Source organism: Salmo salar, chromosome 12 (assembly GCF_965601325.2).
Source record: "Salmo salar chromosome 12, fSalSal1, whole genome shotgun sequence".
NCBI classification, from domain to species: Eukaryota; Metazoa; Chordata; class Actinopteri; order Salmoniformes; family Salmonidae; genus Salmo; species Salmo salar.
This window is the reverse complement of record NC_138302.1, coordinates 91,534,544-91,547,723: the sequence shown is the minus strand read 5'-3', so window position 1 is coordinate 91,547,723 and position 13,180 is coordinate 91,534,544. Positions and strand designations below refer to the sequence as shown.

At 40.6% G+C, this 13,180-nt stretch overlaps 1 protein-coding gene across 1 annotated transcript in view; it reads left to right on the top strand.

The window, feature by feature from the left end:
* LOC106566045 (suppressor of tumorigenicity 7 protein-like) overlaps positions 1-13,180 on the top strand; it is a 48,041-nt gene that overhangs the window by 11,491 nt on the left and 23,370 nt on the right. The window contains exons 12-14 of the mRNA XM_014133852.3: positions 5,640-5,790; positions 5,929-6,021; positions 6,143-6,282. Of these exons, the coding sequence (XP_013989327.1) occupies positions 5,640-5,790; positions 5,929-6,021; positions 6,143-6,282 (384 nt within the window). The remainder of the gene's footprint in view (positions 1-5,639; positions 5,791-5,928; positions 6,022-6,142; positions 6,283-13,180) is intronic.

Genomic DNA, 13,180 nt, shown 5'->3' with positions numbered 1-13,180 from the left:
TAGAGATGAAGAGTCTGATCCTGTCTCCCTCTGTCTAGTTTTTATTAGAGATGAAGAGTCTGATCCTGTCTCCCTCTGTCTAGTATTTATTAGAGATGAAGAGTCTGATCCTGTCTCCCTCTCTGACTGTAGTATTTATTAGAGATGAAGAGTCTGATCCTGTCTCCCTCTGTCTAGTTTTTATTAGAGATGAAGAGTCTGATCCTGTCTCCCTCTCTGACTGTAGTATTTATTAGAGATGAAGAGTCTGATCCTGTCTCCCTCTGTCTAGTATTTATTAGAGATGAAGAGTCTGATCCTGTCTCCCTCTCTGTCTAGTATTTATTAGAGATGAAGAGTCTGATCCTGTCTCCCTCTGTCTAGTATTTATTAGAGATGAAGAGTCTGATCCTGTCTCCCTCTGTCTAGTATTTATTAGAGATGAAGAGTCTGATCCTGTCTCCCTCTCTGACTGTAGTATTTATTAGAGATGAAGAGTCTGATCCTGTCTCCCTCTCTGTCTAGTATTTATTAGAGATGAAGAGTCTGATCCTGTCTCCCTCTGTCTAGTATTTATTAGAGATGAAGAGTCTGATCCTGTCTCCCTCTCTGACTGTAGTATTTATTAGAGATGAAGAGTCTGATCCTGTCTCCCTCTCTGACTGTAGTATTTATTAGAGATGAAGAGTCTGATCCTGTCTCCCTCTCTGACTGTAGTATTTATTAGAGATGAAGAGTCTGATCCTGTCTCCCTCTCTGACTGTAGTATTTATTAGAGATGAAGAGTCTGATCCTGTCTCCCTCTCTGACTGTAGTATTTATTAGAGATGAAGAGTCTGATCCTGTCTCCCTCTCTGACTGTAGTATTTATTAGAGATGAAGAGTCTGATCCTGTCTCCCTCTCTGACTGTAGTATTTATTAGAGATGAAGAGTCTGATCCTGTCTCCCTCTCTGACTGTAGTATTTATTAGAGATGAAGAGTCTGATCCTGTCTCCCTCTCTGTCTAGTATTTATTACAGATGAAGAGTCTGATCCTGTCTCCCTCTGTCTAGTATTTATTACAGATGAAGAGTCTGATCCTGTCTCCCTCTGTCTAGTATTTATGAGAGATGAAGAGTCTGATCCTGTCTCCCTCTGTCTAGTATTTATTAGAGATGAAGAGTCTGATCCTGTCTCCCTCTCTGACTGTAGTATTTATTAGAGATGAAGAGTCTGATCCTGTCTCCCTCTCTGACTGTAGTATTTATTAGAGATGAAGAGTCTGATCCTGTCTCCCTCTGTCTAGTATTTATTAGAGATGAAGAGTCTGATCCTGTCTCCCTCTGTCTAGTATTTATTAGAGATGAAGAGTCTGATCCTGTCTCCCTCTGTCTAGTATTTATTAGAGATGAAGAGTCTGATCCTGTCTCCCTCTGTCTAGTATTTATTAGAGATGAAGAGCCTGATCCTGTCTCCCTCTGTCTAGTATTTATTAGAGATGAAGAGTCTGATCCTGTCTCCCTCTGTCTAGTATTTATTAGAGATGAAGAGTCTGATCCTGTCTCCCTCTCTGTCTAGTATTTATTAGAGATGAAGAGCCTGATCCTGTCTCCCTCTGTCTTGTATTTATTAGAGATGAAGAGTCTGATCCTGTCTCCCTCTCTGACTGTAGTATTTATTAGAGATGAAGAGTCTGATCCTGTCTCCCTCTCTGACTGTAGTATTTATTAGAGATGAAGAGTCTGATCCTGTCTCCCTCTGTCTAGTATTTATTAGAGATGAAGAGTCTGATCCTGTCTCCCTCTGTCTAGTATTTATTAGAGATGAAGAGCCTGATCCTGTCTCCCTCTGTCTAGTATTTATTAGAGATGAAGAGTCTGATCCTGTCTCCCTCTGTCTAGTATTTATTAGAGATGAAGAGTCTGATCCTGTCTCCCTCTCTGTCTAGTATTTATTAGAGATGAAGAGCCTGATCCTGTCTCCCTCTGTCTTGTATTTATTAGAGATGAAGAGTCTGATCCTGTCTCCCTCTCTGACTGTAGTATTTATTAGAGATGAAGAGTCTGATCCTGTCTCCCTCTGTCTAGTATTTATTAGAGATGAAGAGTCTGATCCTGTCTCCCTCTCTGACTGTAGTATTTATTAGAGATGAAGAGTCTGATCCTGTCTCCCTCTCTGTCTAGTATTTATTAGAGATGAAGAGTCTGATCCTGTCTCCCTCTGTCTAGTATTTATTACAGATGAAGAGTCTGATCCTGTCTCCCTCTGTCTAGTATTTATTACAGATGAAGAGTCTGATCCTGTCTCCCTCTGTCTAGTATTTATTAGAGATGAAGAGTCTGATCCTGTCTCCCTCTGTCTAGTTTTTATTAGAGATGAAGAGTCTGATCCTGTCTCCCTCTCTGACTGTAGTATTTATTAGAGATGAAGAGTCTGATCCTGTCTCCCTCTCTGACTGTAGTATTTATTAGAGATGAAGAGTCTGATCCTGTCTCCCTCTGTCTAGTATTTATTAGAGATGAAGAGTCTGATCCTGTCTCCCTCTGTCTAGTATTTATTAGAGATGAAGAGTCTGATCCTGTCTCCCTCTGTCTAGTATTTATTAGAGATGAAGAGTCTGATCCTGTCTCCCTCTGTCTAGTATTTATTAGAGATGAAGAGCCTGATCCTGTCTCCCTCTGTCTAGTATTTATTAGAGATGAAGAGTCTGATCCTGTCTCCCTCTGTCTAGTATTTATTAGAGATGAAGAGTCTGATCCTGTCTCCCTCTCTGTCTAGTATTTATTAGAGATGAAGAGCCTGATCCTGTCTCCCTCTGTCTTGTATTTATTAGAGATGAAGAGCCTGATCCTGTCTCCCTCTCTGTCTAGTATTTATTAGAGATGAAGAGTCTGATCCTGTCTCCCTCTGTCTTGTATTTATTAGAGATGAAGAGCCTGATCCTGTCTCCCTCTCTGACTGTAGTATTTATTAGAGATGAAGAGTCTGATCCTGTCTCCCTCTGTCTTGTATTTATTAGAGATGAAGAGCCTGATCCTGTCTCCCTCTCTGTCTAGTATTTATTATAGATGAAGAGCCTGATCCTGTCTCCCTCTGTCTAGTATTTATTAGAGATGAAGAGTCTGATCCTGTCTCCCTCTGTCTAGTATTTATTAGAGATGAAGAGTCTGATCCTGTCTCCCTCTGTCTAGTTTTTATTAGAGATGAAGAGTCTGATCCTGTCTCCCTCTGTCTAGTATTTATTAGAGATGAAGAGTCTGATCCTGTCTCCCTCTGTCTAGTATTTATTAGAGATGAAGAGTCTGATCCTGTCTCCCTCTCTGTCTAGTATTTATTAGAGATGAAGAGCCTGATCCTGTCTCCCTCTGTCTTGTATTTATTAGAGATGAAGAGTCTGATCCTGTCTCCCTCTCTGACTGTAGTATTTATTAGAGATGAAGAGTCTGATCCTGTCTCCCTCTGTCTAGTATTTATTAGAGATGAAGAGTCTGATCCTGTCTCCCTCTGTCTAGTATTTATTAGAGATGAAGAGTCTGATCCTGTCTCCCTCTGTCTAGTATTTATTAGAGATGAAGAGCCTGATCCTGTCTCCCTCTGTCTAGTATTTATTAGAGATGAAGAGTCTGATCCTGTCTCCCTCTGTCTAGTATTTATTAGAGATGAAGAGTCTGATCCTGTCTCCCTCTCTGTCTAGTATTTATTAGAGATGAAGAGCCTGATCCTGTCTCCCTCTGTCTTGTATTTATTAGAGATGAAGAGTCTGATCCTGTCTCCCTCTCTGACTGTAGTATTTATTAGAGATGAAGAGTCTGATCCTGTCTCCCTCTGTCTAGTATTTATTAGAGATGAAGAGTCTGATCCTGTCTCCCTCTCTGACTGTAGTATTTATTAGAGATGAAGAGTCTGATCCTGTCTCCCTCTCTGTCTAGTATTTATTAGAGATGAAGAGTCTGATCCTGTCTCCCTCTGTCTAGTATTTATTACAGATGAAGAGTCTGATCCTGTCTCCCTCTGTCTAGTATTTATTAGAGATGAAGAGTCTGATCCTGTCTCCCTCTGTCTAGTTTTTATTAGAGATGAAGAGTCTGATCCTGTCTCCCTCTCTGACTGTAGTATTTATTAGAGATGAAGAGTCTGATCCTGTCTCCCTCTCTGACTGTAGTATTTATTAGAGATGAAGAGTCTGATCCTGTCTCCCTCTGTCTAGTATTTATTAGAGATGAAGAGTCTGATCCTGTCTCCCTCTGTCTAGTATTTATTAGAGATGAAGAGTCTGATCCTGTCTCCCTCTGTCTAGTATTTATTAGAGATGAAGAGTCTGATCCTGTCTCCCTCTGTCTAGTATTTATTAGAGATGAAGAGTCTGATCCTGTCTCCCTCTGTCTAGTATTTATTAGAGATGAAGAGCCTGATCCTGTCTCCCTCTGTCTAGTATTTATTAGAGATGAAGAGTCTGATCCTGTCTCCCTCTGTCTAGTATTTATTAGAGATGAAGAGTCTGATCCTGTCTCCCTCTCTGTCTAGTATTTATTAGAGATGAAGAGCCTGATCCTGTCTCCCTCTGTCTTGTATTTATTAGAGATGAAGAGCCTGATCCTGTCTCCCTCTCTGTCTAGTATTTATTAGAGATGAAGAGTCTGATCCTGTCTCCCTCTGTCTTGTATTTATTAGAGATGAAGAGCCTGATCCTGTCTCCCTCTCTGACTGTAGTATTTATTAGAGATGAAGAGTCTGATCCTGTCTCCCTCTGTCTTGTATTTATTAGAGATGAAGAGCCTGATCCTGTCTCCCTCTCTGTCTAGTATTTATTATAGATGAAGAGCCTGATCCTGTCTCCCTCTGTCTAGTATTTATTAGAGATGAAGAGTCTGATCCTGTCTCCCTCTGTCTAGTATTTATTAGAGATGAAGAGTCTGATCCTGTCTCCCTCTGTCTAGTTTTTATTAGAGATGAAGAGTCTGATCCTGTCTCCCTCTGTCTAGTATTTATTAGAGATGAAGAGTCTGATCCTGTCTCCCTCTCTGACTGTAGTATTTATTAGAGATGAAGAGTCTGATCCTGTCTCCCTCTCTGACTGTAGTATTTATTAGAGTTGAAGAGTCTGATCCTGTCTCCCTCTGTCTAGTTTTTATTAGAGATGAAGAGTCTGATCCTGTCTCCCTCTCTGACTGTAGTATTTATTAGAGATGAAGAGTCTGATCCTGTCTCCCTCTGTCTAGTATTTATTAGAGATGAAGAGTCTGATCCTGTCTCCCTCTGTCTAGTATTTATTAGAGATGAAGAGTCTGATCCTGTCTCCCTCTGTCTAGTATTTATTAGAGATGAAGAGTCTGATCCTGTCTCCCTCTCTGACTGTAGTATTTATTAGAGATGAAGAGTCTGATCCTGTCTCCCTCTGTCTAGTATTTATTAGAGATGAAGAGTCTGATCCTGTCTCCCTCTCTGTCTAGTATTTATTAGAGATGAAGAGTCTGATCCTGTCTCCCTCTGTCTAGTATTTATTAGAGATGAAGAGTCTGATCCTGTCTCCCTCTCTGACTGTAGTATTTATTAGAGATGAAGAGTCTGATCCTGTCTCCCTCTGTCTAGTTTTTATTAGAGATGAAGAGTCTGATCCTGTCTCCCTCTGTCTAGCATTTATTAGAGATGAAGAGTCTGATCCTGTCTCCCTCTGTCTAGTATTTATTAGAGATGAAGAGTCTGATCCTGCCTCCAGAACACATCCTGAAGAGGGGGGACAGCGAGGCGGTGGCCTACGCCTTTTTTCACCTGCAGCATTGGAAGAGGGCCGAGGGAGCCTTAAACCTGCTGCACTGTACCTGGGAAGGCAGTACGTACTGGGTGTAGGACATTGATTGATTGATGAATTAGTGGGTTAATTGATTAATTGTTTGATTTATTTAAAGGATTATGCACTCGCATTAAAAGTCATTGATGTGTTTTTTTTTTCTGTATTTCTCTCCTGCAGCTTTTCGGATAATTCCCTACCCTCTAGAGAAGGGTCACCTGTTTTACCCCTACCCTGGGTGCACAGAAACAGCAGATCGGGAACTGCTGCCGAGTAAGTAGGACAAGTCACTACTATACAGTATACTCAATGCAATGGTCAATTCTGCTGTCCACTCATGATATGTGCCTCTCTACCCCCACCCCACCTCTCTCACTCTCCTTCTCTTCTGCAGCCTTCCATGAGGTGTCTGTGTACCCGAAGAAAGAGCTTCCCTTCTTCATCCTCTTCACAGCGGGCCTTTGCTCCTTCACTGCCATGCTGGCCATGCTCACACACCAGTTCCCTGAGCTCATGGGCGTCTTTGTCAAAGCAGTAAGTCATGCACTTCTCTTCCACTGATCCTAGAATAATTGTTTGATATTGGACTCGATCTGTTTAAATTAGAAGTTAGAGTTTTAATGGGAACAATTCAATTATTAAGACATGTTGTATGCATGGCTTCCGTGCCTCTCATTGCCAAATACACATAGCATCAGCAATCCAGGGTTTATACACCGTTGGTTGTATGCATGTTATTATGTACTCTGACCCGGTTGACCTCTGGTGTAGTCGCTGCCTCTCGTCTCTGTCAACAACGAGGCTCATGGGATGCCTGGGTCTGGTGGTCGAGGCGCCGGTGTGTTTCACTGCACATTCACTCCCTACACCTCAACTGCTGCTCTCCATCAACTTGTTGTGCACCGCAGTTAAGCAATCTAGCCAAAATCTTGTATGATTTAATATCTTATTTCATGAGTCTGTTTTGTCTCCAAGGTTTGAGAATGAAATGTAGCCTAACCATATCCTTTTGTAGATTTCAAGAGTACTGTATGACTTGGCGCAGAATAGGGATGGCACAATGACCGTATAATTGTGTATCCGACAGTTATGGATGAAGACTATAATGATAATAAAATATCCGCCATAACCGGTATGAAAAAAAGGAACTGGAACGAGCATCTGACTGACGACGGGACGGCCGGACATTTGTGCGGTTGAGTCCATTTCCGCGGTAACATGGACTCTTTACAATGTGATGAAAAGGTGTTGCTCCTTGCTGAAGCAAGCAAGGTGTTGTAGCAATCAAGTCTTTGGTTTCCTAGGCAACGTCCCCCTCCCTGCAGTCGAGCGGAGGTGGGGGGAAGAATGTGCGTCTTAAATAAAAAAAACTGACAATTATAACGGTGACCTGCGGTCATTTGACTGACAAATAACTGTCCTCCAAAATTCCATGAATGTCACAGCACAGAAGCAGCATCTCCAACTAAGCTCTGTCCCAGCCAGGTAGTTCAGTTCACTGTATTGGATAACAGGACTTGAAGACCATCCAAGGATCAACAGCTAGGATGGCCACTCTGGGTACTAGTTCAGATCTAGGATAGTAATAGTCTAACAGGCTAGTCTTGCATTGCCAGTTCCAAGTCTCATGGGAAAGACGGAAACGTTGGTTCAGAACAGGCGAACGACACCTCAGTTCAGCAGCACTGTACTTGGATAATATATCAGACCTGAGAATGTAGCTTGCTTTGATGATGCCAGTATTCCACTGAGCTTCACCCTGTCAGGAGGGTCTCCAGGGAATGTGGAGGTTCAGCTTCAGGATGATGGTGCCTGTCACTACGACAACAGGCTAAAGGCATCAGCATGCTTCAGTTAGTCTGGCACCTAACTGAACTCGGCTAGCCGAACCCAACGAGTGTGCTCACATACTCCGTAAAAAGACCTTTGCTTGAAAAATGAGAAAAATCTGCATTACTACTGTTTGTCCAGTTTGAGGCGCCATAGCCAGTATACACTTCCTCAAAATATTCAGAATTCATCTAAGATAACTCAAGAAATCTTAGTCGTGCAATTTTACATCTTAGTTAGATGTTTAGTGCGACCAGTGAGCTGCAGTATTTTTCTATTAATAAACTTGCATGAAAATGAGTCGTCTCATGTTGAATGACAAGAGTTTTTGAAGAATCCCTACTGTTGACCAATAACTGATGAAGGGGCGTGGACTTTGGCTCCGAACTTCGGCTTGCCTCCCTCAAAAAGGTTGTGTTACCAAACAGCCGAGAGAAAAAAACTCAGCAAAATGCAAAACGAACAAAAACATCACAAAATGGCGTCATAATATATGCACGAACTCTACCAAAGTGTTTCGGTTGGGAAGCATGCAACACCTCTACCTATTCTGTGATCAACTTTCTCAGGAGTTGCAGGTCTTATGAGTTCTGGCATTGACGTATCCTAGTATAGAAAATACCATTAATATAGAATGATTGTTTGATATCGGAATGGATCTGTTTACATTAGAAGTTAGCGTTTTAATGGGAACAATTAAATTATTAAGACATATGCAATAATGTGTATTTACCATAGATCACTTACAGGGGGTGCTGTTCTGAAGCCATCGAGCAGCCATTTTGGTACTCCTCCATTGTAAAAAAAGATATTGGAAGAAATAAAAATGCATTTATTAACATCTACACACATTTGACAAATATATTCTATTACACACCTTAATGCATACGTTTAAATTATATTATGTGAACTGAACATAAACATTTTAAAATAAAGATATCAAAACATATTCCTTAAAGTAATTTTTTTAGAGACTACTGTTACTGTCCCCACTACAACAACAACAAATCCTAAATACATGTTATTTTGTCCTTTTTTTAAAACATTTTGTTGAAATACTGTAGAATTCCATTCATTCCTATGGAGAACTGCTCCTTCTGAGGAGTACCAATATGGCAGCTGGTCGAGGCTCCGGTGTGTTTCACTGTACATTCACTCCCTACACCTGAACTGCTGCTCTCCATCAACTTGTGCACCGCAGTTAAGCAATCCAGCTAAAATCTTGTATGATTAATGATCTTATTTCATGGGGCTGTTTTGTCTCAAAGGTGTGAGAATTAAATATAGCCTAATCAATTGTCTAATTAGATTCCTTTACTGTACTGCATGGCAGCATCTCCAACTTAGCTCTGTCCCAGCCAGGGAGTTAGTAGTTCAGTTCACTTTATTGGATAGCAGGACTTGAAGACCATCCAAGGATCAACAGCTAGGAGGGCCACTCTGGGTACTAGTTCAGATCTAGGATAGTAATAGTCTAACAGGCTAGTCTTGCATTGCCAGTTCCAAGTCTCGTGGGAAAGACAGAAACGTTGGTTCAGAACAGGCGAACGACACCTCAGTTCAACAGCACTGTACTTGGATAGTATATCAGACCTGAGGATGTAGCTTGCTTTGATGATGCCAGTTTTCCACAGAGCCGCACCCTGTCAGGAGGGTCAGCTTCAGGATGATAGTGCCGGTCACTACGACAACAGGCTAACACCTCCACTCAGTCATTCTGGCTGTTCCCAGGCCAGCCCAGGCTCAATTTCTTAGGGCACAATGCCAGTTAAACATCAAAAGCAAAGAAAACTGCAGTCCAATTGCCCCCTTTTCCTTGACGTTATGGCCATATATGGTGGCCGAAAGAGTGTGTAAGCAGCTGATAACACAATGCAACATAAACTGTATAACCTTGACAGACAGACTTAACGGTATGTTGCCAAAATAAAAAAAATCTGGCAATGTTTTTTTAGAGCCAAATTCATACAGTCCCATTTTGACCACATTCTTTCCGGGACAAGCCTTTTATATGTACCTTGTTTGTGCCGGCAAGTTTAGGAGTGTGCCAATGTGGGTGGACATGTATTTGAAGAAATCCATTGAATATACACCATTACAAAGAAATCCATTTATTAATGTGTTTTAGGCAGGTCTTAAAACCTGTTACGGCTAGACGTTCCATTAGCGCAATACATCAAAATAAAGCTTAACTTCTTGTTAATCCAGCCACCGTGTCAGATTTCAAAAAGGCTTTACGGCGAAAGCAAACCATGCGATTATCTGAGGACAGCGCCCCATCATACAAATGCATGACAAACATTTTTCAACCAGGGAGGTGTGACACGAAGCCAGAAATAATGATATAATTCATGCCTTACCTTTGAAGATCTTCTTCTGTTGGCACTCCAAAATGTCCCAGAAACATCACAAATAGTCCTTTTGTTCAATAAATTCCTTTGTTATATCCCCAAAATGTCAATTTATTTGGCGCGTTTGATTCAGAAATACACCGGTTCCAACTCGCCCAACATGACTACAAATGATCTAATAAGTTACCTGTAAACTTGGTCCAAACATTTCAAACAACTTTCCTAATCCTTCCTCAGGTATCCTAAAACGTAAATAATCGATAAAATTTAAGACGGAATATACTGTGTTCAATAGCCGATAAAATCAACGTGGAGCGAGCTCCAGGTCGCACGCAAAACACAATAGAGTCCACTTGGCTTGACACTCACAGAGAACAGCCATACTTCTTAATTTCTCTAAAGAAAAACATCAACCAATTTCTGAAGACTGTTGACATCTACTGGAAGCCATAGGAACTGCAACCAGGTGCCTCATAAATATAGTTTCCCATAGAAATTTAATTGAAAACACAGTGACCTCAATTTTTTTTTTCCCTGGATGGTTTGTCCTTGGGGTTTCGCCTGCCAAATAAGTTATGTTATACTCACAGACATTATTTTAACAGCTTTTCATCCAGATGTGAAAATAGTGCCCCCTAGCCCGAAGAGGTTAAGAAACATTATTAGACTAAGATATATTTTCAAAACAATAGAATGGCACATTTTTTGTTGAATGATGTTACTGGTCTGTGCAGCCTATAGGCTACATGGCTGTGCCATGCACAGGAAATCAATAGTGATTTTGTTCATTAACCTATTACATCTAGACGTTCCGCTAGCGGAACACCTGCTGCAATATCCAATGATGGGCGTGGCGCGAAATACAAAGTCCTCGAAAATCCGAAGACTTCCATTTTTCAAACATATGACTATTTTACACCATTTTAAAGACAAGACTCTCCTTTATCTAACCACACTGTCCGATTTCAAAAAGGCTTTACAGCGAAAGCAAAACATTAGATTATGTCAGCAGAGTACCCAGCCAGAAATAGACACCCATTTTTCAAGCTAGCATATAATGTCACAAAAAACAAAACCACAGCTAAATGCAGCACTAACCTTTGATGATCTTCATCAGATGACACTCTTAGGACATTATGTTATACAATACATGCATGTTTTGTTCAATCAAGTTCATATTTATATAAAAAAACCAGCTTTTTACATTAGCATGTGACGTTTAGAACTAGCATACCCACCGAAACTTCCGGTGAATCTACTAAATTACTCACGATAAACGTTGACAAAAAACATAACAATTATTTTAAGAATTATAGATACAGAACTCCTTTATGCAATCGCTATGTCCGATTTTAAAATAACTTTTCGGTGAAAGCACATTGTGCAATATTCTGAGTAGATAGCTCGCCATCACAGGCTAGCTATTTTGACACCCACCAAGTTTGGCCCTCACTAAACTCAGATTTACTATAAGAAAAATTGGATTACCTTTGCTGTTCTTCGTCAGAATGCACTCCCAGGACTTCTACTTAAATAACAAATGTTGGTTTGGTTCCAAATAATCCATAGTTACATCCAAATAGCGGCGTTTTGTTGTGCGTTCAAGACACTATCCGAAGGGTGACGCGCCCGGCGCGTTTCGTGACAAAAAAATTCAAAATATTCCATTACCGTACTTCAAGCATGTCAAACGCTGTTTAAAATCAATTTTTAATGCGATTTTTCTCGTAAAAAAGCGATAATATTCCGACCGGGAGTCGTTTTCGTTCAAAGACTGAAAATAAAAACATGGAGTCTTCTCGTGCACGCGCCCCCAGTCTCATTGTTCTCTGATCGACCACTATCCAAATGCGCTACTGTTTTTCAGCCATGGCCTGCAAAGTCATCATTCAACATTCTGCCGCCTTCTGAGAGCCTATGGGAGCCGTAGGAATTGTCACGTTACAGCAGAGATCCTCAGTTTTCAATAAAGAGAGTGTAGAAGGCCAAGAAATGGTCAGAGAGGGCACTTCCTGTAAGGAATCTTCTCAGGTTTTGGCCTGCCAAATGAGTTCTCTTATACTCACAGACACCATTCAAACAGTTTTAGAAACTTTGGAGTGTTTTCTATCCAAAGCTAATAATTATATGCATATTCTAGTTTCTGGGCAGGAGTAATAATCAGATTAAATCGGGTACGTTTTTTATCCGGCTGTGAAAATACTGCCCCCTATCCATAACAAGTTAAACAGACAAGACACAGTTAGGCTACCCTGATCACAGTCAAAACACATATATTTTATAATAGGTTAAGAATATAATGAAATATAACAGAATAAAATACAAATCATATTTTTCCCACACAACTTTTGTGTCACGGCAACATTTGGAACCGCTGTCATATAAAAAAGGGATATTTTGAAACAAGCCCATGTTTTTAATTTTTTTAAATCCACATTTCATCTTGTTTCCTACCCTCACATTCACTTTGTTAGGGAGCAGACGTAGGGTCTTACATTGAGAATATCTTCATCATGATACCGATAGAAAATAATAGCAATCTATATTTTCAAAAGCATTTGAGTCCTGTTTTTATTCCACAACCTCTGCAGGCTTTTGGAGTTGCCTTTACGAGATTGAGCATAACAATAGGCCTACACTTGATTAAGACTACATTATTGCATGCTAAATGTTTCTGATCAGTGATAGATGAGTAAACGAATACATGAGCTACCACCTCCACTTGTTTGCCAGCCAGAGAATTAACCAAATATACAGATGGAGAATCGGTGAGAAAAACAATCCCATTGATTGATTAAGACAAGTACAGGCTTTTGGTCTCGTGTAGGCCTAGGCTAGTAAGCGGCAGTGAGTGAAGTGTAAAACAATCCACTTGTTAAACTACATAACATGCTGACTAAATGTTCTGATCATTGCTAATGAATGAGCCAACTAGACATTTCCACAGCCTAATGGTAGCCTAACCTATATCCAAACAGAGATTCAGTAAAAATACAAATCTGACATTGATTGATTTATCAAGATGACTCTCCACGCTTGTCTAAAAGCGGCACGAAATGGTGCTGAACTAGTGAACACATGGGCAGGCTATTGCTTCAAATGAATTATAACATTTGGATGACTTTGGGAGATTCAGTACGCAACAATTGGCCTTCCACTTGCATTCGCCTACTTCATTCCTTCCACTTGCATTCGCCTACATTATTCCTTCCAGTTGCATTCGCCTACTTCATTCCTTCCACTTGCATTCA